Source organism: Erythrolamprus reginae, chromosome 10, assembly GCF_031021105.1.
Source record: "Erythrolamprus reginae isolate rEryReg1 chromosome 10, rEryReg1.hap1, whole genome shotgun sequence".
Taxonomy (NCBI): domain Eukaryota; kingdom Metazoa; phylum Chordata; class Lepidosauria; order Squamata; family Dipsadidae; genus Erythrolamprus; species Erythrolamprus reginae.
This window is the reverse complement of record NC_091959.1, coordinates 4575548-4603490: the sequence shown is the minus strand read 5'-3', so window position 1 is coordinate 4603490 and position 27943 is coordinate 4575548. Positions and strand designations below refer to the sequence as shown.

The window sequence follows — 27943 nt, the reverse complement described above, 5'->3', positions numbered from 1 at the left end:
CTGCTCATCTTTAGATAAATAAATAAATATGTAATCAATTTCACAACTAAATTAGCCACAAGTGACCAAAAAATACACCAAAAAGAGCCTATGTCCTCCTTTACCAAAAAAAAAAGGGGGGGTGTGGACTTAAAACACAGCCAGCAAGGGAAGAAACATTATTATAAAATTCCGGGATTTGTGGCAAGATATAAAACTACCATTTTTATTGTTAAGAGGTAAAAGTTCATCCATAAGGGAAGTCCCAAGTAGCTAGACGCAGCCATAACAAATTATCAAACAATATGAAACACTTTATTTGAACTTTACAACATATAAATTATGAGATAAATCTGTGCTTCTGGACTGCGGTCCCGTTCCCCTCCCACGTCCGTTGTCCGACCTGAGATCGCGCCAACACCGCAGTCCATGGTGCTCTGGGGACGGGACGTTGTTCCTTGCAGAGGTCAGACCAATCTCAGAGTATTTACACATCCCGCCGGGAGCTGCTCCCCTCTACCTGTCTGTCATCTGCTTAGATCGCGGCTCGAGTCTCGGCAAGTCAGCCGCCGTTCCTCTGGAGACAAGCCGGCGAAGAAGGGGTGGACGAGAGCTTCGCCGAACGTGATCCGCTGCGCTGGATCAAACTCTAACATCTGCATCATCAGGTTAAACAACTGCAGATGCTCGCTGGAATTGTGCAGCATGTACGTCTGAGGAGAGAAGACGGGACAGGGATCCATAAATTGCTCCTGGGGGTTTTTTGGGGGGAGGAAGGGCAAGTGCATTACCTACAGGCCCTTGGAATGTCACAGGTGTTTCTTGTCATAATGAGATTTTTAAATAAATTAATTTCTCTCTCTCTCTCTCACACACACACACACTGTATACATTAGCAATAAACGCTGCTTAAAAAAATAAAGAACACTCCAAGAACACACCCTGGATCTGAATGAATGAAATATTCTCATTGAATACTTTGTACAAAGTTGAATGTGCTGACAACATGTGAAATTGATGGTCAATCAGTGTTGCTTCCTAAGTGGACAGTTCGATTTCACAGAAGTTTGATTTACTTGGGAGTTCTGTTGTTTAAGTGTTCCCTTTATTATTATTATTTTTTGAGCAGTGTATGTACAGGATAGCAATATGCAGGGGATAATCTTTAAAAGGTTACACTGGTAACACCAGGCAAGATGGGAAATTTTCAGGGGTGAACCCTTTAAAAAAATATCAGAATCTTGTCCGGTGAAATTGTGCTTGATTAATAAATAAAATTTATGCCAACCTGTCTCCTGATTTGCTGGGGGGGAGGGGGGGAAGGAGAGATGGAGGCCTTAAATGTAGCTTTTAGCTCATTTTAGGGCATGTGGACTTAATTCTTTCCCTCCCCCCCCCCCCATTTACAAGACATTTCCAGCCAATGGATCCCGTTACTTAATATTGGCTCAGAAAATGTTCCAGAGGCATAATGAAAGTTGAATGGTCCAGTGTTTTTAATGAATTAAGAACATTATTACCTGTAATGGTTTGCAGTTCTCTTGCACGTATCTCCCATCAGACGTGTTCTCATCCCAGACTAAATTCCCTTTGTGAAAATATTTCTGTTTCCTAATTGTAAACAAGGGAAAAGAAAACACACACAAAAACAAACATTAAGGGTTGAGACAAGCAAACTTAAAGACACGCAGAAAACTCCTTTCCTCCCCTAAGCACTTAAATTAAACCACTGCAGAAACTACTCAACATCATGTAAACAAACCTGTCATTTAGAGGTTTGGTGTTTCACTATGCATATGTTACTCTTGGAGGAAAAACCTTGACCCACGTCTTACCCTGTCAACAAGTAATCCCTGGCTGGTCCTCTTGCCCAAGGTGACAAGATAATGGCCTACCTTCCTGCTCCTGAAAAGACCGGACTTACTCGGAGTCAAGCACACCTACCGAGTTTTGCGGATCATGTGCTGTGGTATTGGGCCGAGGATTTTCTCCATCATTACTAGGTGTTCTCTGTTCTCGTGAGTCTGTGAAGTCAAAGAAAACACGTTTGATTTGATTGGTTTTATTTTATTGGATTTGTATGCCGCCCCTCTCCGTAGACTCGGGGGCGGCTAGCAACAGTAGTAAAACAGCATATGACAATCCAATATTAAAACAGTTAAAAGCCCTTTTTGAGCAGTGTTGTACACTGCTCAAAAAAAATAAAGGGAACACTCAAAGAACCCATCCTGGATCTGAATGAATGAAATATTCTCATTGAATACTTTGTTCTGTACAAAGATGAATGTGCACAACAGCAGGTGAAATTGACTGTCCATCAGTGTTGCTTCCTAAGTGCACAGTATGATTTCACAGAAGTTTGATTTATTATTATTATTATTAATAATTATTATTATTATTGCCGCACGAATCCCAGCGACCGATTAGGTCCCACAGAGTTGGCCTTCTCCGGGTCCCGTCAACTAAACAATGTCGGTTGACGGGCCCCAGGGGAAGAGCCTTCTCTGTGGCGGCCCCGACTCTCTGGAACCAACTCCCCCCAGAGATTAGAACTGCCCCTACTCTCCCTGCCTTCCGTAAACTCCTTAAAGCCCACCTTTGCCATCAGGCATGGGGGAACTATAACACCTCCCCCGGGCATGTACAATTTATGCATGGTATGTTTGTGTGTGTGTTTGTTAGTAAATGGGGTTCTTTTTAAACTTTTTAAAATATTTTAAATTTATTTGGATTTGTCACAATTTGTTGTATCTTGCTGTGAGCCGCCCCGAGTCCGTGGAGAGGGGCGGCATACAAATCTAAATAAATAAATAAATAAATAAATTTATTGGATTTGTATGCTGACCCTCTCCGCAGACTCAGAGCGGCTAACAACAGTAATAAAACAGCGTACAATAATAATCCAATACTAAAAACAGTTAAAAACCCATTATTATAAAAACCAAACACACCTACAGACATACCATGCATAAAATTGTAAAGGCCTAGGGGGAAAGACTATCTCAGTTCCCCCATGCCTGGCAGCAGAGGTGGGTTTTAACCCTGCTGTTCTGTTCGGGTCGTATGTGACCCGAAGCCAAGTTTGAGTCCCTGTAAAAAATTTTCCCTGCATATCTGAAACTTGAAATTTCATGACTATTTATCATTTCAGGGGTTCTCTCTATGAGAATTTTTTTGGGGGGGTGGGGGGCTTAGTTTTTGCTGGGCAAAAAAAGTTACAAATCTTATGTTCCCGGGTCACCCTGACCCGGACCGAAAACTCTTCATTTGCAGTGCTTATGTTTGGTCTTTTTGAAAGCTTTTTTCACTTGGAAAGTAGTCTGAACATTTCTGCACACAATGATATGAAAATTGAAATGAAAAAAGTAAATCTTATTGGTTTATTTTGCGGATATAATGCACGCCCCCCCCCGTTTTTGTGAAATTTTTTTCAATTTATGGATAGTTTTGCTTGCAAAATGCATTCTATTTTACTAAAGTTGGTGTGAGATTGGTAGCTTGAACATTTCTGAATATAAGAAAAATATAAAGGAACTGAAAAAAATGATTCTTATTGGTTTTTTAACATCAGAAATAAGGCCTCCCCCCCCCCCCCCTTGGCTGCTTGCAACCATTTTCACTTTTTATTTTTTTATGCTCCAAATCCGAAATATTCTTTAAAATCTTAGGCATTCATTTACTCAATTTAACAATGCTGATCATCAAAAAATATTTTTGGGGTGGTGGCTAATTGTTTTCTGGGCAAAAAAAAATCATAACTTTGAATCTGTTTCTGTTCGTATGTGACCGGACCAAAAATAATTTTTTTAGATACTTGAATTTGATCTTTTTGAAAACTTTTTCAACTGGAAAACTAGTTTGAACATTTATGAACATAATGATATGAAAATTGAACTGGAAAAATTGAGACTTATATTTTTATTTTGATCAAAAAGCCCCTCCCCCCATCCTTTTTTAATTTCGTGTCAATTTCTATTTTTTAAGGCTACAAATCCCTAAGGAATTTTCCCCCAAAAGGTTTGATATACTAAATTGAACATTTCTGAATATAAGAAAAATATAAATGAACTGAAAAAAATGGTTCTTATTGGTTTATTTTTGCCACAAAAGGGCCACCCCCCCCTCGGCCTTGCTGTGTGCCATTATTGTCACTGTTTATACATATTTGTCTAGAAATATTTGGAATATCCTTTTGAAAATCAACCACATTGTAGCCAGAGAACTAATTTTATGAAACAAATCCATTTTACTAAAAAAAAGTATGTAAGTTTGAAATTAACAGCATAATTTTTATATAAATTGAAATAATTGAGGCATACTTTATGTGCAAAATAAACCAATATGCATCAATTTTTCCAGTTCAATTTTCATATCATTATGTTCAGAAATGTTCAAGCTACCAATCCCACACCAACTTTAGTAAAATAGAATGTATTTTGCTAGCAAAACTATCCATAAAGTGAAGACTATTTTAAAAAAACGGGGGGGGCGTGCATTTCATCAACAAAATAAACCAATATGCATCAATTTTTCCAGTTCAATTTTCATATCATTATGTTCAGAAATGTTCAAGCTACCAATCCCATAGCAACTTTAGTAAAATAGAATGCATTTTGCAAGCAAAACTGTCCATAAATTGAAAAAAATTTCACAAAAACAGGGGGGGCGTGCATTATATCCGCAAAATAAACCAATAAGATTTACTTTTTTCATTTCAATTTTCATATCATTGTGTGCAGAAATGTTCAGACTACTTTCCAAGTGAAAAAAGCTTTCAAAAAGACCAAACATAAGCACTGCAAATGAAGAGTTTTCGGTCCGGGTCAGGGTGACCCGGGAACATAAGATTTGTTATTTTTCTTAAACAGAACAGCTTAAAGAGCTTACGAAAGGCAAGGAGGGTGGGGGCAATTCTAATCTCTGGGGGGGAGTTGGTTCCAGAGGGCAGGGGCCGCCACAGAGAAGGCTCTTCCCCTGGGTCCCACCAAGCGACATTGTTTAGTTGACGAGACCCGGAGAAGACCCACTCTGTGGGACCTAACTGGTCGCTGGGATTCGTGCGTGTTTAAATTCAGTTACTGTGGATTTACCAACTACGTCTGCAGCAGAAGGCAAAACCAAACGAAACACAAGGACCAGCATTTTTCTTCTCACACTGATTTCAAGAAAGTATCTCTTCTTTATATCAAGCAGACTAGAGGTTGGATGCTGCCAAAGTCAACCAGTCGCCAAAACGTAATAAAGACGACACACTCAGTGCAATTAAGTAAATGGACTATGGATCGAATATTGCAACTATCAGGCAAGGAAAATTGTATATTTTGCTGACCCCTTCAGTGCTTGTTCAAAGTTATGACGGTGCTGAATGAAGGGTACTTATGACAGCTCCTTGTAATAACTGTGGCCATCAGGGTGCGCTTGTGATCAAATTATTGCAATTGTGACATTGTCTAGCTTAAAACTTACAACAGTGGTGGCGAACCTTTTTTCCCTCGGGTGCCGAAAGACTGTGGGCGTGCACTATTGCACATGGGCGAAGGCCCAAACCCATAATTCAATGCTTGGGGAGGGTGAAGACAGCTTTCCCCGCCCCTCAAGGCCCTCTGGAAGCCAAAAATGCCCTCCCAGAGCCTCTGTGCGAGCCAAAACCTTGCCAGCACACACATGCATGATGGAGCTGAACTAGGATAACGTCTCGTGAGCCTGCAGATATGGTTCTGCGTGGCACCTGTGCCATAGGTTCACCATCACTGACTTACAACCTTCCCAGCTGGCTTCTAACAAGCAAAGTCAATGGGGAAGCCAGATGTCGCAGTCCTCACTTAACGACACAGAATGATTTGATTAATGATTCATTCATGTGACACTACACTGTGACATCCCTTGGAGATGGGAGTTTCCAGTCCTTATACAAGGACTGCTTATAGCTTACATAACAGAAAGCGTGTCAAAGCGCTCGCTCTTTAACGCAGAAGAAAATAATAATAATAATCTATCCAGAGACAATGAAATCCACATACCTGGAAAAGTGTGAATCCTCGGTAATATTCGAAGAGGATGCAACCAATGCTCCAGACATCGCAAGGCTGTGCCCAGCCCAGTTCTGCGGAAGAAGGGACAAAATCACACGGGTTCTGCATAGCAAGTGAAGATGCACCTGTGGTCACAACTGAAATCTATAAACCAGTGATGGCAAAACCTTTTTTTCCTTGCGTGCCAAAAGTGCATTGCTATTGCCCACACTCATGTGCCCACACCCATAATTCAATGCCCCCCACCTGCCCAACCCCGCGTGCGCATGTGACCTCCTGCTTCTGCCCCATTCCCTGCGCATGACATCCCTCCCTGCTGCCCCGTTTCCTGGCTTCTGATGGGCCTGAGGCCCGTTTTTTTGCCCTCCCTAGGCGCCAGAGGCTTTCTGGGAGCCCAGGGAGGGCGAAAAAGGCCCCCCTCACCCCTCGAGGCTGAAAACTTCCTCCTGGAGCCCCCACGCGAGCCAAAAATTAGCTGACTGGTGCAGATATGCACGCTGGAGCTGAGCTAGGGCAACTGCTCGCGTGCCGGCAGATATGACTCCGCGTGCCACATATGGCATGCGTGCCATAGGTTCACCATCGCACCTATAGATTGCTGCATTCTTTCTCCACCACTCAGTCCTTATGTCCAAACTGCTTCAATTCTTTATTGCTGTAGCAGCCTGCCTTCCATTGAGGACATGTATCCTGCACGAGCCAAAAAGAGAGCTGTGGAACTATCTACAGACTCCTCACAACCTGGTAGGCAAAGTTGGCTCTTCTATGACATGTGGACTTCAACTCCCAGGATTCCTGAGCTAACATGTTTGGCTCAGGAATTCTGGGAGTTGAAGTCCACAAGCCATAGAAGAGTCAACTCTGCCTAGCCCTGGGCCACCAAACATCTAGACACAAGGACAATTTCTCCCCCACTCCCCACTGGTCCCACCACTTTTTATTAGATTTGTATGCCGCCCCTCTCCGAAGACTCGTGGCAGCTCACAACATTACAGCAATACAATATAATTTTTTTCCCGAACGCCATCACTCTACTAAACAAATAATTCCCTCAACACTGTCACACTTTCTACTAAATCTGCACTTCTATTCTACTAGTTTTTCTCATCATTCCTATCATCCTTTTCCTCCCACTTAGGGCTGTATGACTATAACTTGTTGCTTATATCCTAAGATTTTTATTAATATTGCTTCTTCATTGCTTATTTGACCCCTATGACAATCATTAAGTGTCATACCACACGATTCTTGACAAATGTATATTTTATTTTATGTACGCTGAGAGCATCTGCACCAAGACAAATCCCTTGTGTGTCCAATCACACTTGGCCAATAAAATTCTATTCTATTCTAAATACAAATCTAATATTAAAAATTTAACAACTCATTTAAAATATATCATTGTACACAACATCTGCTGCACAATCATATACATTCAGTCCAATTGAACATAACACAAACAAGTAACTCCCACAACAATAAAGAATATTCAATAAAGAAATCTAATTCTATTCTCTCTTCTCTATTTAGCGGATTGGTTTAATGTCAAAAATCAACAGGGAAATATAAATGAGTGTGGACTCACCCAAGATCACTTCTGGCGGCCGGTAGTGCCGGGTTGCCACAATAGTGGTATGATGCTCGTGGTCAAATGTGGCACTTCCAAAATCTGCCACCCGGATACTAGTGTTCCTGATAGATTTCTCTTCACAGTTCTGCAAGGCAGAAAAGAGGCCGCCGGTCCATCCCCAAAGCTAACACAAGATGTTAAATGGCTCAACATCAGCAAACAGGCTTAAGTCAAGGTACAACAAGAATCAGAGATACGGGGAAGGGTAGTTGCGATTTTACACAGCTTTTGGAATCTGGGGAAACTGCCACCCAGAATTTATTGCTTTAATCATAAGCTGTTCCCTCCTGCCCAGTCACAAATTCGTATTCCTCCATTTCCATGCAAAAAGCAACTGGCTGGCCTCCCCATTCAAATGAAACCCACCTTTTTCTCATTGTACAAGGTATCGAATTCCGAGTTTACAAACAAGATGTTCTCAGGTTTGAGATCTGTGTGAGTCAGCTGGTTGTCGTGCAGAACTGGGGAAAAAGGAGAGGAGACATTATAATCAGCTTTGCAGTTAACAGCTCCCGACTTGTAATCCAGAGCTGAAGTCTAATAGGGATTTAACAACCAGAATATCTTGTTTAGAAAGAGGCCAATTTATTTTTAAAGATGCTGTGAAGCGTTTAGGCTTTTCGAAAGAAAATTTACTGAAAAGGGCGATATTCATCACCCCCAAATTATGGACGTTTAAGAGACTGAATTCATTTCTGTTCCCTCCCCCCACCCGGCTTCACAGTGCACCTATTAAATTTTATGCCATCAATGACCAGAGAAACAATCCCTCGTAAAAAACTCAGCTCATTGGCCATTGGACCCACAATCATAGTTCCCTCTAAGCTGAGCAGTGAGCAATTGCTCACTTAAAAATCATCATCAACTCAAGAGTTTTCCAAACCTGCCCAGAAGCCGAGAGGGAAAGAGTGAGAGGGGAGGAAGAGAGAGAAACAGATAGAAAAAAGAGAGGAAGAAAAAGAGAAAAAAAAGAATGGAAGTAAGGAAGAGAGAAAGAAAATCAAAATCTAGTTTGAAACTAGCTCAACTATTTAAGTGGCATTTTGATATTGATAGAGTTGCCCTATTATGAGCTCACTGTTATAGACACACAATACAGTATTTTATTTTGAAATTCTCTGAGGCAAAACAGGGTGGGTTTTTTGTTTGTTTGTTTGTTCATTCATCCATTCATTCATTTATTATTTCTGTGCCGCCCAGTCCCAAAGGGACTGCCGCTCAGACACTATACTTTTCCACCCACCCACCCCAAAAAATTAGAGGGAACACTGCCCACAATCCTGCTAAATACTGCAGGATTGATCGGGATATTAAGCAAGGATAATTAAATTAACTATTTGTATGCCGCCCCGAGTCTTCAGAGAGGGTGGCGTATAAATCCAATAAATAAATGAATGAATGAAAGAATGAATAAATAAATAAAACCCCATCCCTCCCCAAGCAATGAGAAAACAGAGATCTTTATTTCTGTTTTTCTCTCCTTAAGCCACAAGAGTGGTACTTACATTTCAAGGCATGGCAGAGCTGGTAGGCCATGTGCCTTATCTGCGGAAGAGGGTAGGGCTGAAAGTTATTCTCTTTCAGAAATTCAAAAGTGTTTTTGGCCAGCAGCTCAAAGGCGATGCACATGTGGCCATGGAAGTTGAACCAGTCCGACATCAAGACACACAGGCTAGGCCTGAGGAAGAAAAAAACAGAGGGAGGGTGGAAATCTGTCTGCCATAGAAACAGAACTGCCTGGCCCTTCATTACGGCCTTGTCAAATTCGATGGGGCTGCCTTTTAAGAATTCTCCCCCCACCCTTCAAGCAGAAGCACGTTAGGGTTACTGGGAAATCTGGGGCGAAGGAAAAGCAACTTAATGGAGCTTCTACGAGTAAGTTACAGAGATAAATTGCCTAAGATTACAAGGACTTGTGCCTGTGAAAGTATCTACTTCCTCAAAAACTAAAACATTCAAAGGAATTAATAGAATAAGCACTCCTTAATGTTTAGAAATTCTTGGGAGGGGCCTGTGCTGATTCTCTCCTTCCACTATAGGGTAAGAGAGCTGCCTATTTCATGATTCCCCACCCACACCCGCAGGTTGTTCCAGGATCCTCATTGGAAAAAGAAACGGCAACATAAACGGCAGAGGCAATACTTACTGTTTAGTGTCCTTTTCTTTTTCTTTGATTTTCTTTAGGACGTTAATTTCTAATCGGGCTGCTTCACGGTATTTGCCCACATTTCGAATAATTTTCAAAGCTACCAGAGATTTGTCTCTGCGGAGCAGGTGGAGAAAGAGGAGAGAAAGGGGAGGGGGGTTGTTAGAAACATAGAAGACTGAAGGCAGAAAAAGACCTCCTGGTCCATCTAGTCTGCCCTTATACTATTTCCTGTATTTTATCTTAGGATGGATCTATGTTTATCCCAGGCATGTTTCAATTCAGTGACTGTGGATTTACCAACCACATCTGCTGGAAGTTTGTTCCAAGCATCTAAGATTAGATAAATGACAGCAGACATTTCCAGTGAGGGAGTGGCTGAGATTAAATCCAATACAGTGATCCCCCGATTATCGCGAGGGTTCCGTTCCAAGACCCCTCGCGATAATCGATATTTCGGGATGTAGTGGTGCGGAAGTAAAAACACCATCTGCGCATGCGCGCCCCTTTTTCCATGGCCGCACATGCGCAGATGGTGGAGTTTGCGTGTGGGCGGCGGGGAAGACCGCCCAACAGCTGATCTGCTCCGCAGCGCGGTAGCGAGGAGCTTTGCGTGGGCAACGGGGAAACCCCATATTCGGCTCCTCGCTGCTGCCGCGCTGCGGAGCAGACCGGCGGCCGAAGGAACCTTCCCTGGGTGCCGCCCGCCGCCCACGCAAAGGGGAAACCCCAAGACCATGTAAGCTGAAACCGGGCGGTTTGGACTTCCCATTCCTCCAAGTCACTTCGCCGCTCGTGTCCTGGCTAAACCGGGCAGCAGGAGACAGGCTTTGAGTTTTGGCTGCGGGGGGAGGGAGTTAGGAAAGTCCTACTTCTCCCCCCGCAGCCAAAAACTCAAAGCCTGTCTCCTGCTGCCCGGTTTAGCCAGGACACGAGCGGCGAAATGACTTGGAGGAATGGGAAGTCCAAACTGCCCGGTTTCAGCTTCACATTCCTCCAAGTCATTTCGCCGCTCGTGTCCTGGCTAAACCGGGCAGCAGGAGACAGGCTTTGAGTTTTTGGCTGCGGGGGGAGAAGTAGGACTTTCCTAACTCCCTCCCCCCGCAGCCAACAGCCGCGCCGCTTCCCAGCTGACTCCCGAAGCCAAACGCGGAAGTGGTTTTTTTTTTAATTAATATTTTTTTTAAAATCGCGATATAGCGATTAGCAATGATCGAGATCGCGAAACTCGGGGGATCACTGTACTTTGTTCAATCAAAACCCAAAACAGAGGAAACCAATTTCTCTTTCCTTTCAAGCTCCCAGAGACAGGTGTCAAAAGACAACAGAGCAAAAAGGAAAAGATCAAGCACTATAATAATTAAATCAAATAAAGGTCTTCGGAGTAATTATGCTTCACCTGCCTATCTCATCGCCTGAAGGCCCCCAAGATGTTCTTTTGAAGGCCAGAAAGGCTTCATTCTACTTAATGATGCCGTTTCTTGATGACAAAGCAGTCACGAAGGGAGTAAATAACTGGATGATTCAGTGTTCATTTTCTAGTGTTCAATTAAAGCAGTGGCACATCCGCCAGTGGTGCATCGTCTTAATGTCCCCCAAATGCCCCGTCAGAAGATTATGTAGAAATTCAGGGTGGCATCAGTCCAGATGTTATGAAGGTAAGACCCTGCACTGACAGGCCACCTCTGCTTAAGGGGGTCCCTGAAGTGAAGACTTTCCCTCGAGGTCAAGACCGTCAACAAACTTTCTCTCGACGGAAAGGCAGATTCACTTTGGAGTAGGGGGTCTTGAAGATGCTCAAGCTCTGAGCTGGGCAGGCCCCTTGAAAGGGGACCGACGGATTGCCCAGCTGACTGCCAGCCAACTGCCACTCCCAACAATGTTGAGTGTCATGGGAGTGCATGCGGTAACAATTTATAGGGCCTTCAGTCCCAGGGAGGGAAAATTGCATCAGCCTAACAAGGAAACCGTGGTTGAGAAACACTTTGAAAGACGTTCTCTACATACCTGTGATGGTGAACCTATAGCATGCATGCCACAGGTGGCACGCGGAGCCTATCTGCTGGCAAAAGAGCAGTTGCCCCAGCTCAGCTCCAATGTGCATGATTTTCGGCTAGTGCAAAGGCTCTGGGAGGGCATTTTCAGCCTCCCCAGGCTCCAAGAAGACCTCTGGAGCCCGGAGAGGGTAAAAAAACAGGCACAGCGGGGCCCACAAAAAGTCAGGAAACGGGGCAGCACCAGGGTGTGTGGGGGTCACATGCGCAGAGGGAGCAGGGCACGTGGGGGCTTATAGGATTATGGTACACCCATAGCACACACTTTCGGCACGCGAGGGGAAAAGAGGGCCCGCCATCACTACTATATACCATTTTCTCCCACCGCCCCTCAAATATTTGTAGACCCTTCTAGAGTCAACGTTCGGAACTTTCTTTCAGTTTAACGCTGAAAGCTGTGTGTCACCCCATCTGCTCATGGACAGACACAGTGGACCAAATAAACACCAACAGGAAGCAGCTCTCAGGATAAGGGGGCAGCAGCTCCGCGTTGGTGTTGAGTTGAAATCCCCTCTCCTGGCATTCTGATGACACGTCTCCAAGAACAAGAGTTGGTGTCAAAACAGTGCAGAAGTTGGTGATAAATTACCCGCTTGCCACACTATCTATAGAAGGCCTGATGTTGATGGGAACTTGGGAGGGGTGATTTCATGAGGGAACAGATGCAGTCACATTTTTTCGAGGGGTTCAAGGCCATCCTATACCTGCAAACCTGGGCGGAAGCAGGAGGACTTGCCATGCTGGCACTATCTGAGTGGGCAACATGACAGGTTTGTGGGTGGGGGGGGACAAGGGATGTGAACTTTCAACCGGGTGGGAAACTCAGATCTAGGTTTCCCAGTGTAGATGCTAGGACAGCTCTGGCAATAAATTGGAACTCTGAGGAGCACTTTGACCCTGATTTAGTCTGGATGGTACCTGGAACCTTGACAGTTGGATTGATCGATCAGCTAGAAAAACAAGCTCCCCGCTAGAGAAGTTGGTGCCAGAGTTTTGGCAACTGCTTTTACCCGATTTCAACCTGGCTGAGAATCCTGGGGATTGAAGTCCACAAGTCTTAAAGTTTCCAAGTCTGGAGAGCTCCGTCCTAGATCTTCAAAACGTTCCCTAGAACCCCCGTATACTCCCAACTAACTGGGTTCTAAGCAGCATTGCTTGGGCACAGAACCCGCTGCCTTGCTTTGGAAGGAACTGACATGCCTCCTCTCTTTCACCCTCTTTTCTCACTTTGGGGATGTACGTCTCCCCTGAGGGGTGTTTTCCAGGCTGCCTCCTTCATTGCAGATTTCCCTCTTCCCTTAAGGTCACAAAAGAGCGTGAGTGTGTTTTCCTTCTCTTACAATACTTTGGGCTGACAATTGGGAAAAGTTACGATGGCAAACTTTCCAAGAGAAAAGAAGGAGGAGAGTCTTAGCGTCTTGGTGAAAAGATGCCAATAGCAAAAGGTGTTGGTGTCATTAAACCAATTTGGAAATGGCAGTTTTTCTCGCGTTCCCAATTTTCTCTTTCTTCCCTCTTTCCCTTTACTATCCAAGGGGGAGAAGGAGCTGGTGATGATATAAAGTTCTGTGCCGTTTCTGATGAAATATGGGAATCTCAATGCCAACTGGCCAGGCTGCACCCATTTGGAATCATCCTGGGGAAGCACAAGTAAAAACGAGGGCCGGGAAAATATTTACTGACCCCTCACATCCTGGACACAAACTGTTTCAACTCCTACCCTCAAAACATCGCTACAGAGCACTGCACACCAAGACAACTAGACACAAGAACAGTTTTTTTCCAAACGCCATCACTCTACTACAGTGATTTTCAACCTTTTTTGAGTTGCGGCACATTTTTTACATATACAAAATCATGGGGCACATTGAGTGGGGGGGGGGGGAGTGGGGGGGGGCTAAAAAAAGTTTAGACAAAAAAAATTATCTCTCTCTCTCTCTTCCTCCCTTTCGCTCTATTTCTCTCCCTCTTTCTCTCTCTTCCTTCCTCTCTCTCTCCATCCCTCTTCCTTTCTCTTCCTTCCTTCCTCTCTTTTTTGCTCTTTCTATCTCTCCCTCCTTCCCTGCCTCTCTTTCTCTCTCTCTCGCTCACTTTCTTTCTCTCTTTCTCTTTCTCTCTTGCTTGCTTTCTCTCTCTCTTTCTCTCTCTCTCTTGCTTTCTTTCTCTCTCTCTCTCTTGCTGAGCTTTGCGGCACACCTGACCATGTCTCGCGGCACACTAGTGTGCCACGGCACACTGGTTGAAAAACACTGCTCTACTAAACAAATAATTCCCTCAACACTGTCAGACTCTCTACTAAATCTGCACTTCTATTCTACTAGTTTTTCTTATCATTCCTATCACCCATTTCCTCCCATGTGGACTGTATGACTGTAACTTGTTGCTTATATCCTAAGATTTTTATTAATATTGCTTCTTCATTGCTTATTTGACCCCTATGGCAATCATTAAGTGTTGTACCACGATTCCTGACAAATGTATCTTTTATTTTATGTACACTGAGAGCATTTGTACCAAAGACAAATTCTTGTGTGTCCAATCACACTTGGCCAATAAAAATTCTATTCTATTCTTTAAGCCCAAGATGAAAAATATGCCCGCAGGGGTTAAAACCCCTGAGTTTTCCAAGGCCACTTATAGCATGCGCTGTGGCTTCTCAGTAGGAGCACAAATTAGCTTACCTAGGCATTGGCATGGCATTGGACCAGAATATCTCTGAGACCGCCTCCTGCCGCACGAATCCCAGCGACCGATTAGGTCCCACAGAGTGGGCCTTCTCTGGGTCCCGTCAACTAAACAATGTCGGTTGGCGGGCCCCAGGGGAAGAGCCTTCTCTGTGGCGGCCCCGACTCTCTGGAACCAGCTCCCCCCAGAGATTAGAACTGCCCCTACCCTCCTTGCCTTTCGTAAACTCCTTAAAACCCACCTTTGTCGTCAGGCATGGGGGAACTGAAATATCTCCCCTGGGCCTATACAATTTATATATGGTATGCTTGTGTGTATGGATGTTGAATAATGGGGTTTTTAAAAAATATTTTAAATTGTAAATTTATTAGATTTGTTGTAAACTGTTTTTTATTGTGTTGTGAGCCGCCCCGAGTCTACGGAGAGGGGCGGCATACAAATCTAATAAACATAAACATGCTATCAGTGGCCTTGGAAAGCTCAAAGGTTTTGACCTCTGCTCTCGAGGTAAAGAGGACAGATCTCTGCCCTCCGGGAGAAGAGCCTTAATAATCCGGCCAGGCGTTTAAATAACTCCTACCTGGCATGGTCCACGCACTCCACCACTTTGCCAAACGTCCCTTCGCCAAGGCTGCCCACAATTTCGTCTAGGAGAAAAAACAGAGGCGGATGTGAGCGACGGGCAGGGGCACGGAGGTGGGAGATCCTGCAATTTCACAGCGTTCAAAAAATATCAAGAAAAGCTCTGACTGCTAACACTCTTTTAACGCACAAGTTGTCTAGTTTTCTGTAGTCAAGCAATTACTGTTCAGTCCATTTACAAGCAATAAAACATTAGAGACCCCTCCCGTACACTGAGAGCGATCTCGTCTAACATGGGGATAGAAAGTAGAGAGGTAAAGTTTTACGAAAGGTGGCTGTACATCGCTCTTGGAGCCAATCGCCGATCCTGCACACCAGGTGACCTTCCTTGTCATCTTCCACGCTCCTGCTGCGCTTATTGCTCTGTTGGCTTCTCTGTACACACCGCCCCCCGAAACGCCATCCGACCAATCGCACACAGCGGGCAGTTTCCGATTGGCAGATTGAGTTGTCATTCAAAGGCGGAGAGACGACGATGCGTCCGGTGGTTGGATTTTCCAGATCCCAGCAATTCATAAGGCACACAGCATATATAACGATAGGGATATTGCAAGGGACACGTCAAGACACAAACCGACTTTCAAAACAAAGGTTAAAAAAAACAGCTACAGGTATGTAAAGAAACTGAATAGCTTATGTGGCAGGCGAGGGCTGGAGTCTCGCAGCAGTAGGTCTGGAGCAGTAGGGGTAAGCAGCTGGCCTGCGCCCAGGGACTGGGCAGGCTCCCCAAGGCCTCAACTGCCACCAACTCTTAATCACTAAGGGAAGATACCCTAGCCGCGCAGGAAAGGAGGATTCAATGGAAGGAGCACCTCTATCAACAACCCCAATCCCCCCAAAATATTAGCAGCAGCCTAGGTTGCCCCCTGCTAGCCCAGTGGCTGTTCAGTTTTGAAGCACCCTCCTGATCAGGTGGAAACCACTGCAAACCTAATTTTTTCTATCTTTTGATAAGCCTGGTATCATCTCTCCTTTGCTTTTAATACTTAGACAGGAATCCTGTGGGAGTGGAGCATTTTAAAAATGTGACTGTTGGCTCTTCTATAGAGGGCCAAAAGCCAGCTAAAGTCATAGGGGTCAGTCCCACACCACCCCAATGCTCAGGAAAGTTTCTGGCCCTCTTGAAGAATGAGGGGGGGATACCAAAATGGAAAAGGAGTCCTTTGTGGCTACTAGGTTCTAGTGTACTGAAGGAATGGGAAGAAAACAGCCACACAATCCTAATTCCGCTATTATAAAAAACTATCCCAATTGCCATTTTATCATAACCTTTTTATCTAAGCAAAGTGTTATATAGTTCGTTTGAAATCTGCCTCCCCTTGTTTCACCTTCCCCTGGAGAACAACTAGGAGTATTGGTCTAAGAGAAAATAGTTGGAACAGTCAAGATGAGATAATCTTTAAGAACCTTAAACATGTTAAAGAAGGTTAAGAAAACAGAACGGTTTAGGTCACACCGAGCAAACTCCGTATCCTAAACACTGCAAATCGTACTTAGTGGGACAAATTTCCAAGTGAAGGGTTGTGGAGGGAATGGGGAGACTTATAATGAGCAACCTGTAAGATATTAGCAAGTGTAATTGAAAAACAGGATAAGGAAAGAGGACAGACTGGTTCAAACCATCCACAAAGCTCCCTCCCCTTTGCTAGGTGTGTAAGGGCAGAGAGCAATTACAGCCCTGGACTCCAGCTTTAGGGACCTGAGAGGTGTATGAATCAGAAGTCGCTGCTGTTTTGTTATTAAATGACTTGTTTCCTTTACAGCCAATCTGTGGATGAGATTTGGGAACTATTTCTTAATTTAATTTAAAAATATGTTAAATAGGAACATAGTTGTAACCAGAGCTAGAAAACCTGTATGTTGTCTGTGTTCCCCCAAACCTCTGACAGGCTGAATCTACATTGTGGACCTGTATTATTGCTCAGCAGTTACTCAAATTCCCATCAACTGGAGCTCTTTGAGTCCTTGGGGGGCTGCCATGCGTAACTAGGAGGCTGCCAGGCGTCAGGTTATTCAGGCTGATTATACAGATAGTCCTCAACTTACAACAGTTCACTGAGTGACCATTCAAAATGATCATGGCACTGAAAAATGTGACATATATCTGTTTTTCAATTATGACCTTTGCAGCATCCTCACAATCAAAATTCAGGTGCTCAGCAACTGGTTCATGATCGTTGCTGGGTCTCAAGGTCATGCGGTCCTCGTTTTGTGACCGTCTGACAAGCAAAGTCAATGGGGGGGGGGAATCCAGATTTACTTAACGTCCCGGATTATTAACTTATCAACTGCTGGGATTTCGCCATGGAAAGGGAGGTTGTGAAACGGGACAAATCTCACTTAACAAATGTCTCACCTAGCAACGGAAATATTGGGCTCCGTTGCGGTCGTAAGTCGAGGACTAGCTGTATACTCCGCAGGGTCTAGATTTCACCAGAATTGTCTCCAAGGGGGCTGTTATGACAGGAAGTGGAAGTTCTTCAGCCAAGTCCAACACAACTTGGCTGGGGTCCAAGGCTAAGAAAGCTGTCCTGTTGCAAAGGCAGAGGAACAGCCTGAGGCCCTGAGGACAGCTAACCAAGCGTCACCGTGCATATTATGGGGTGGACGCCTCAGAATGGAAAAGGAAGGAAGTCCTGAGTCATGTGCACAAACGCCCCTTGAATCGTCACCTCCCAGTGCAGCTCAGAAAAACACCTCACTGGATTCTCATCCACTACAAGCTTTTTCACAGCTGGGTTACCAAGCCTAACTTAACCAGCATCGCACCAGACAAGAACTCTTAAGAAACCGTACCGAGAGGGGAAGGAGGGGAAGGAAAAAAACAAAAAAAAGATAGCGATTAGAAGTACTCACCCAATGTTAATCAAAGCTGAAAAAGAGCTAGAAGGTCATTGGGCCCTAGTACATTTCCTGAATTCGTTTTGGATGCTACTCACCGAGGAGGTGCTGCTACATGACCTGGTCCTACGTTTCCGGCAGCGATGTTGGTGCTTCCTGGTCCGGTGACGCTCCCGAGATCTCCTGTTGTGGTGGCGTGAACGACGGGTAGAGTAATAGTCCTCTACAAAAGACGGGCTTTGCTCTTCAAACTTGTGCAGTTCATTGTCCGTCCTGTCTCGGTACCCTCTCTGGTAATGCAATCTGTCCTGGCTGAATTGCAAACAAAACGGGGGGCAAAATGGACATAGGACATTAACTTACTGCCAACACAACAGCTGCCTAAAACAACTCTTAACAAACACACAAATCTTAACTGACCGGTCAGCAGATGCACCTGCCAATTAGGTCTCATGACATCATTGACTGTAGCATATTTCTGTATCAAAGCTGTTTAGGATTGTTTATTCTGTGGCTGCAGTTCTATTAAAAATTATTCTGAGTAGGCAAAGGTGGCTCTTCGATAACTTGTGGACTTCAACTCCCAGAATTCTTGAGCCACTCATGCTAGCTCAGGAATTCTGGGAGTTGAAGTCCACATGTCATACAAGAGCCAACTTTGCCTACACCTGTTTCTAAGCAAACAACTAAAGAAGCAGGGAAGCAGGCTTCCATTGAGATTATAGTCCACCATAACAAACTTTCCCACATTATTCCTATTTTGCCCCATTTCGCCAGCATATATTTCCCTATGAAGTAAAAATCAGTCAGGCTTTTAAGGAATCTACAATTGTCTGAGTTGTCCTAAACAGCTTTGATACTAGAATTGTTAATTGCCAACAGAAGGGTCAGTATGTAGCACATAGAACAATTAATTAGGATTTGGAGAAGAGCAGATATTTCTGGCACATATGTATAAATCCATGCCCTATTTGAATTGAGGCTAGAATTTCAGCCTCCAAGATCAAGGGGCCTCTTTATTCAAAAGTCTCTCTGCATGGCGATCAACGGCTTTATGGGCCCAGTATTAGATTTTTCACTCATGAAAATAACTTTCTGGTACACAAATTGCAGCAAACAATGTAGAGTCTCTTTGCTTTATTATCTCTTTAGTCTCTTTTAGGATAACCGCCTGCTACCGCATGAATCCCAGCAACCGATAAGGTCCCACAGAGTTGGCCTTCTCCGGGTCCCGTCGACTAAACAATGTCATTTGGCGGGCCCCAGGGGAAGAGCCTTCTCTGTGGCGGCCCCGGCCCTCTGGAACCAACTCCCCCCGGAGATTAGAACTGCCCCCACCCTCCCTGTCTTTCATAAACTACTCAAGACTCATTTATACCACCAGGCATGGGGGAGTTGAGATAGCTCTTCCCCCTAGGCCATTACAAGTTATGCATGGTATGTTTGTGTGTATGTTTGGTTTTATAATAAGGGTTTTTAGTTGTTTTTTATTATTGGATTGTACATGCTGTGTTTATTATTGTTGTTAGTCGTCCCGAGTCTGCAGAGAGGGGCGGCATACAAATCCAATAAATTATTATTATTAATTATTATAATGAGCCTTTTTCAATTTTCAATCCTCACAAACATACAGAAAATTATTCTGAAGAAAGGGCGTTCCCAGGCAAAACAAAACCTTTCACTGTAGTGTCTCATGTGCAAGTTTTAATTTCAGTTCATCACAAATTGTACCTTAAATACAAAGCAGTTTGCACATTACCTTCGTTGTTCACAATGAAACAGCCTGTTCAGGCTTATCTGCCAATTTCTCTTAGTTCAGGACTCCAAGCAATGTATAAAAGTGAAATTGGTAATTCGATGCGCACTGCTAAAGCCAACCGTCCTATAACTGTAGGTCACATCTGACCTTTAAGTGTCCTTATTTGATTTCGTCTATTCTAGCCCACCCTGTACTGTGGAGATGCCAATGACAACCTATGCCAGGCCAACCTTGGCAGCCTTTAAAGCTGAATACTACAACGTTGCCTGGTTTTCTCAGTTCCACAGCAACATGCAAAGGAATACAGGGGTGTGATTCTTAAGAACGATAAATTTCTATGTTGAAGCAGACGCTGGAGTCAATCTTCCACATCTAGAGGATGTGCTGCCCAAATCTCAGCCACATATCAGGGAAGGGGGAGCAAGAAGCCTAGCACAGTGATTTTCAACCTTTTTTGAGGCGCGGCACATTTTTTACATTTTAAAATCCTGGGGCACACCACCAACCAAAATGACACAAAATGACACCCCAAGACACTCTCCTCTCTATTTCCATCAGTCTCCTCCCCACCCTTGTGTGTGTATACACCCTCTTGAACCATTTCCAAAAACAGGTGAGGGCTGGGGGGGTTTTCTCTGTTATTCTTTGGGTGCTTTTTATCATATGCTTTAAATCAAGAGTCACTTCTCTCTCTTTTGTTTCTCTCTCTTTCCTCATTCTCTGTCTCAATCATTTTCTCATTTCTCCTTTTTCCTCCCCTTTTTGCTCATTTCTCTCTCCCTTCCTCTCCTTTTCTCTCTCTCTCTCTTGCTTTCTTTCTCTCTCTCTCTTGCTTTATCTCTCTCTCACTCTTGCTTTCTCTCTGTTTCTCTTTTCTTTCTCTCTCTTGCTTTCTTTCTCTCTCTTTCTCTCTTCCTTGATTTCTCTCTCTCTCTCACTCACTCTCACTCTCTCAACAAAAAGTTGTGAGACCGGAATCTGAGCTTCCTTCTTCGCGGCACACCTGACCATGTTTCGCGGCACACTAGTGTGCCACGGCACCCTGGTTGAAAAACACTGGCCTAGCAGATTGCTCCCCAGAAGTATCTCATTTCCATTCCATTTTTTAATTCCAGTCCCATAGGCCAAACTTCAAAGGGTTTGGAGAGATTCAGAGTGTGAATGGTAGAGGGATGACTTCTATATTTGTCTCTGATCTATTTCTGTTAAGAGGGCAGAATGATTTATGATTTACAGCAGGATAAAACCCACAGGCATTTGACTATTATAAATGTAAAAGGAGATTACAATTACAAAACAACAATGAAGCAAACTAAAAATCAAGGGTTTGGAGGGGAGAGGTGGAGTTCCTTCTCTTGTTAGTGCACCAACCACCTCCAGCCAACAGCTTCTCCTTCAGGCCAACCAGCCAAGCCAGTTTTCAAAGCTTTGCTTGGACGCTAAGAGTGGGAGTGGATTTTAAAATTCACTTTAAAATGCCACAAGCTCTCTGCTAGGCACCATGCAGTGGTGGATACTTACTGATATACTGATTCTAAATATTATGTCTAGGTTCTCCCACCCCTCTTCATTTTATCTGAAAAGCCTCCTAGTTCTTCCTAAAATTAGTTATGTATTATTTGCACAAACAAGAACTCAGACAACTAATGTTTCATTATACGTTTTGGAAAACAGGGAATGCAGGAAAGATCCCTTATCTGAATTTGTATCCAGCAACCAACAATCTAAAACAATCTGATGCAATGATAGAATTAACTACAGCGCCCTGCTTTGGAGGAACCAAGACTCTGTAAGCTGTGGGTTGACCCAAGAAAAAGAAAATAAGAGCACAACAGCAATCTTGCTCCATCCAAAAGGAGGAGCATTTTCATCATCAGTGATGAAAAAAAAGGTCAACAATTCTCCCCCATCCTCACCAAACGTGAAAGCAAAATTCCTCAACTCTATATAAACCTGAAAGATGGGAGAGGCGGGTGTTGGATATGTATAGCACTAACTTTGTGCCTCAAATTGTCTGTGATTCTTGAAACTCACAGAGATAGAAACATAGAAGAATGATGGCAGAAAAAGACCTCATGGCCCATCTAGTTTGCCCTTGTACTATTCCCTGTATTTTATCTTACGATGGATATGGACAGAAGGAAAAGGGGGGACATGATCAAAACATTTAAATATGTTCAAGGGTTAAATAAGGTTCAGGAGGGAAGTGTTTTTAATAGGAGAATGAACACAAGAACAAGGGGACACAATCTGAAGTTAGTTGGGGGAAAGATCAAAAGCAACGTGAGAAAATATTATTTTACTGAAAGAGTAGTAGATCCTTGGAACAAACTTCCAGCACACGTGGTTGGTAAATCCACAGTAACTGAATTTAAACATGCCTGGGATAAACATAGATCCATTGTAAGATAAAATACAGGAAATAGTATAAGGGTAGACTAGATGGACCATGAGGTCTTTTTCTGCCGTCAGTCTTCTATGTTTCTATGTGTTTATCCCAGGCATGTTTAAATTCAGTTACTGTGGATTTACCAACCACGTCTGCTGGAAGTTTGTTCCAAGGATCTACTACTCTTTCAGTAAAATAATATTTTCTCATGTTGCTTTTGATCTTTCCCCCAACTAACTTCAGATTGTGTCCCCTTGTTCTTGTATTCACTTTCCTATTAAAAACACTTTCCTCCTGAACCTTATTTAACCCTTAGATGATAAAGTAGATGATAAAGTATCTCCAAGCAAACGCACTTATAATTTCCCCTTTCAGATCATTATCTACTATCGAGCAGTCAAATGCTGGTTTCAAGCAGCTCACCTTCTAGAACGCGACCTCCTAGGGAAATCCCGGAGAGTGGGATAGCGTGGTCTTCCCTCATGGTGCTCTCTGCTACGAGACCGCCGCCTCTTCCATCTATGGCTCGTATAGGGCTCGGGCTCAGGAGAGTGGTAACGTTTACAGTGATGCATCTGAAAACACAGGGGAGACAACGCGTGTGAACGGAAGAAACCACCTCTCCAGCACAAGAAATTCATCCCAATAATTCACACCTTTTTGCCACCATTCACAAACATCAAAAATCTTATTATACTGATTTTTTTAAAAGTAGAATATCCTTAAGAAGACAGGTTAGCACAGCATCAAATTCAAGAATATTCCTACGTGGCATTAAAAAGACCTTTATGACATAAGCAACAGACAGACTGTCTAAGAGCACCTCGTGTTAAAGGAACATTACCTATTTACATTAAGGTTCTGTTGGAAATGTTATAAGCTAAGCATAACTGACACAAGATAAATTTAATGAGAGTCACTGTGTACATCATTAAGGGTATTGTTACTTCTTTCTATGTGGTAAGCTTGTTTGAGAAATAATAGTAATGCAAACAGCTAGGATTGCAAGTCAGAGTAACTCAATTACTGTTTTGACTTGCTAAAATAAATAGAACAAAACCAGAAATTTCTTAAGTCAGTATAATTCACTAAAAATAACAAAGTCATGAAATAACAAATAAGGTAACAAAAAATTACTAGCTGCAGGAATAATGTACTAAAAATTAGTATTATATAAACATGCTTAAAGTATGTACAAATTACTAGTATCTATAAAAAGCAGTTGTGTGGGATTAATGTTTAAAGATAGAAATTTTATTCTAAATTATAAGGCTAACCATTTATTAAGGCAAGAAAAGAATGGTTACTCATAAAATTAAGCTCCAGCCAAATATTCTTCCATACCAGGTGTCAACAAAACAATTATGTTAAAAAAATATTCCACCACTCCTAAGCCTTGGTAATCAGATTCTACTTTCTAATTTATTCTCAAAGTCCCAATTGTAGAACTGGGGATAAATGACTCTGGGATTAAAAAAAAACAATAGTGCCCTTTGTCTAATATTTTCTCTTCCCACTAGAAATTTACATATACCTCTTACAATAAAGGTTTACATTTTAAAAAGCAAAGTAGTAGCTGATGCATGATCAGAAAATGTACACACGTAAGAAACTTAAGTTTAAAATTTGTAAAAATAACATGCAAGCTATTGCTCCGGCCATCAGTATAATTGTGATATGAATGAGTGGGGTTGTATGATTTTATAACTTGGGTTTTTCAGATCAATTTTATAATTGGGATTAGAATTGTTTTTGTATTGTTTTTTATATGTTGTGCCTGAGCTGCCCTGAGTTTTCAGAGAAGGGCAGCATATAAATTCAATAAATGAATAAATTAATTTATATATTTGGCACTAAAATAACAAAAGGCACCATGGTTCAAAGCAGTCACTACCATATTGAGTTGACCACTAACAGCCTTCCAAGTTACAGGTGTCCATTACACCTGTAGTCTGACACACCTGGACAGTGGCCAGAAGGCTGAAGAGCAGGTGTACCTAAGCCATTCAACTAAAACAAGAACCAAAGGCCTGGTTCACCCCAGGGATGCGTCATTATTTCACATGGCACAAAAGAATACAGTGCTCGACTTAACAACAGTTTGTTTAGTGACCCTTCAAAGTTACAACACTGAAAAAAGCGACTTATGACCATTTCCCACATTTACCACCGTGATCAAAATTCAGACGCTTGGCAACTGGTTCATATTTATGACATTTGCAGTGTCCTGGGATCAGGTGATTCCCCCTTTTGCGACCTCCTTAGCAATCCAAGTCAAAGGGGAAGCCAGATTCACCTAACAATGGCGTTACTCACTTAACTTCAGTGATGCACTTTAACAAAGGTGGCCAGAAAGGTTTGCAAAAATGGGGCAAAGCTCATTTAACCCATGTCTCGCTTAGCAATCAAAATTTTGGGCTCAATTGCTGTGGTCAGTCAGGGAGTACCCCCACTTACCTATAATAAGTAAGCGCCATTTAAGGCAGTTATTTAACCCAATCCATCACCAGCGATTCACTTCATGGCAGCCAGAACTGTCATGGAAGGGGGGGGGGGAGAGGAGAATTCACTTCACAAATGTCTCAGCACAAACGCTGGACTCCCTGATTTATTTCTTTAGCACACTGCTCAAAAAAGTAAAGGGAACACTTAAACAACAGAATATAACTCCAAGTAAATCAAACTTCGGTGAAATCAAACCTGTCCACTTAGGAAGCAACACTGATTGACAGTCAATTTCACAGGCTGTTGTGCAAATGGAATACAGTTGTGCAAATGAGATATTCAATGAGAATATTTCATTCATTCATATCCAGGATGTGTTATTTGAATGTTCCCTTTATTTTTTTGAGCAGTATATTTATTTACTTAGTGAAGTTTATATACCACATGATTCTTGACAAATCTATATTTTCTTTTATGTACACAGAGAGCAGATGCACCAAGACAAATTCCTTGTGTGTCCAATCACACTTGGTCAATAAAGAATTCAATTCTTAAAACCCACCTCTAAGATATTTGCTTCCCCCTAGGCCTATACAATTTATGCATGGTATGTTTGTGTGTATGTCCGGTTTTTTAAATAAGTCTCTTAATTATTTTAAATATTAGATTTGTTATACATTGTTTCATTATTGTTGTTAGCCGCCCCAGTCTACAGAGAGGGGCAGCATACAAATCTAATAAATAAAAAAATTCTATTCTATTCGCCACTCAATTCCAATGGACTCTGGGGGGCGGCTCCCAATAACAACAGGGATTAAAATTAGCATAAAAAAGATCACAATATCAAACCGCAGAAATATAAAACGCAATAACAGCCCTCAAAAACCCCACACTCAACCGTTCGTAAGTCGTAAGTCAAGGACTGCCCGTAGATCGCGTTTTAAAGACGAATTGGGGAGGGGGAGGCCTGTTGGCACAAAAATGGGTAAAACCCAACTATCCAGAACCTCACCATCATGGCTTAAGGAGCGAGAATAAGAAAAAACTGGGCCAAATCTTGATAGGATGTATTTCATGACGTGATTTTTTTTTTTTTAAAGGAGCTCAGGCTCAGGAGCTGCCACAGGCCTTACAGGAGCGCATCTCCCCCTCCCCGAGCCTTTACATCCCTCCAATAGGCCCGAAGCGCCCTCCCCGCCCGCCTGCCCAGCCGGTCCCGACGTTGCCCACTCCCAAGGAGGCCTCCCCCCTCTAGGCCAGGCCAGGCCGCACCCGTCGGGAGGGCCCTGCCCCGATCGACAGCCGCAAGGGCGGCAACCCAGCTCCTTCGAAGCCTCCCCTCCTGGGCCCCTACCCGGCGGGGGTCCCATGCGCGCGGGGGCCCCCTAAACCCGGCGTCCCAAAAACGGGGGCCCGTCCACATCGTCTTCCCAGCTGGCGCCTGTGTTCCCGCGAGAGTTGAGACGAGAGCGCCGCGCGCGACCGAATTCGTGGCAGACAAATCTCTCTCTCTCTCCCGGGAGGGGAGGGGGGAATAGAACGTGAGGCGTGGCCGGCTCCCCTGCGAAGGCCGCTAAGCTCCGCCCACTCCTTTCAGCCTCCCTTTCCCCTCAGAAGTGGCGGGCTTGGAGTACGCCGACTAGGCCCGGCTCTCCCGCTTCTTTTCCCTCCCCCGCTTTCGGGAAGTTTCTCCGCCTCAGAAGCGATACCCGGTAGCGAACGAATGCCCCTCACCTCGGTTTCCGGCCCTTCCAAGGCCCTCCGACACGGCTCCTCGGCCGACACCGACGAGGAGGAAAAGCGAAATTCGCGCGCAGGCGCAGTCGGTCGTTCTGAGCGCTGTAAAAGGAGGCGGGGGAGAATCTCGTCGCGCGGGCTAGAGCGGCTAAAGCGCCGAGGTCCTCCCCGTTTGGCCCGACGCCACGTCGGTCCGCTCTAGGCGTACGACTCCGTGGTAGCGGAGGACTGCGGCAAGGAAGCGTAGGCTGGCCAAGGGAGACGTGTTATTGTCGTTGCTGTTGTTGAGTGTTATTGTTGCAATTTATACGCTGCCGAATCTCTGAGGGCTCCGTGCAGCTTTACCAAGAGGGACGCGTAGGGAAAATATATCATCAAGTGTGCAAAGGAATTAAAAAGGTCTCCTAACTAATTAAAATGGAGCATAAAAAAATTAAGTCAACTTAAGGCAAAAACTATATCTAAACTTAAGACGGAACCGCATTTGAAGGCATTTGAGATCGAAGTCAACTGGGAAGCCATTCCAACGTTATATAATTTATACAAAAACCAAAACAATTAAGGCAAATGGCTATTCTGTGTACAGATAATCTATTTGTTTGTTTGTTTCTTTGTTTGTTTTGTCCAATACACAATAATACACAATAATAATAGAGGATATATACGAGTAGAATGTATCAGAGTATGGAAGAAAAATATAGGAGTAAAATATAACTAGAGAGAATAGCAGAAAATATAAGAGATACAAGAGATATGATGGATAGAAGAGATAGAAGATATATGATATATAGGAGAGACTCTAGGACAGAGGATGGTAGACAATCTGGTGTATTTATGTACGCCCCTTAACAATCCTTGACTTACAAGTGACCATTCATAAGAACCTAAGAAGAGCCCTACTGAATCAGGCCAAAGCCCATCGAGTCCAGCATTCTGTGTCACACAGTGGCCCACCAATTGTCCATGGGGAACTTGAGCAGAAAGAGAAGGAAACCCCCCCTTTACCTTGACCCCCAACAAATGGTACCCGAGGGAATCCTGCCTGCCTCAGCCAACATAGAGGCAGCACATGGACATCCGTTTCAATAACACTGAAATACACTTGGCATCCATGAATCCGTCTAATCCTGCCTTGAAGCTCTCCAGGCTGACAGCTGTCATGACCTCTTCTGGAAGGGAATTCCATAAACCAAGGACAGTGGGTGGAGAAGTATTTCCCTTTATTTGTCCTCGCTTTCTTACCTATGAGCTTTAGGGAGGGGGCCCTCGTCCTAGTATTGTGCGATAAAGAATTTTCCTCTATCCACCTTTTCTATCCCATGCATGATTTTATACACTTCAATCAAGTCACCTCTTAAACGCCATCTTTCAAGGCTGAAGAGACCAAGGTGTTCAAAGTTACAACAGCCCTTGAAAAAGTAACTTAGCATTTAGCATTTGCACTTAACGCTCTACAGCCCTCTCTAAACAGTTTACAGAATCAGCATATTGCCCCCAACAATCTGGGTAGCCACTGCTACCGTATCAAACTGCCCATCTTTGCTGCTTCAAACTGCATCAACTCCTGCCCACAAAACAATGTTATAGAGCACTGCACACCAAGA

General features: G+C 43.6%; 1 protein-coding gene across 6 annotated transcripts; it reads right to left on the bottom strand.

Annotated features, from left to right (window-relative positions):
• Positions 1 to 272: 272 nt before the first annotated feature.
• On the bottom strand, positions 273 to 26473 carry CLK3 (CDC like kinase 3). 6 transcript variants are annotated; one of them, XM_070762193.1, is made up of 13 exons: positions 26337 to 26473; positions 22581 to 22732; positions 18108 to 18321; positions 15450 to 15543; positions 15107 to 15173; positions 9788 to 9904; positions 9147 to 9319; positions 8008 to 8102; positions 7597 to 7726; positions 6000 to 6082; positions 1924 to 2003; positions 1500 to 1590; positions 273 to 692 (listed from the first exon to the last, which is right to left on the bottom strand). In XM_070762193.1, the coding sequence occupies exons 2-13, from the start codon at positions 22730 to 22732 to the stop codon at positions 507 to 509; spliced, it is 1482 nt and encodes a 493-aa protein (XP_070618294.1). In that variant the 5' UTR covers positions 26337 to 26473; the 3' UTR covers positions 273 to 506. The 6 variants fall into 6 exon arrangements, with proteins under 6 accessions (XP_070618294.1, XP_070618296.1, XP_070618293.1 ...); XM_070762195.1 differs by having other exon boundaries at positions 7597 to 7765; positions 26337 to 26470; XM_070762192.1 differs by having other exon boundaries at positions 25957 to 26339.
• Between the last annotated feature and the right edge of the window lie 1470 nt (positions 26474 to 27943).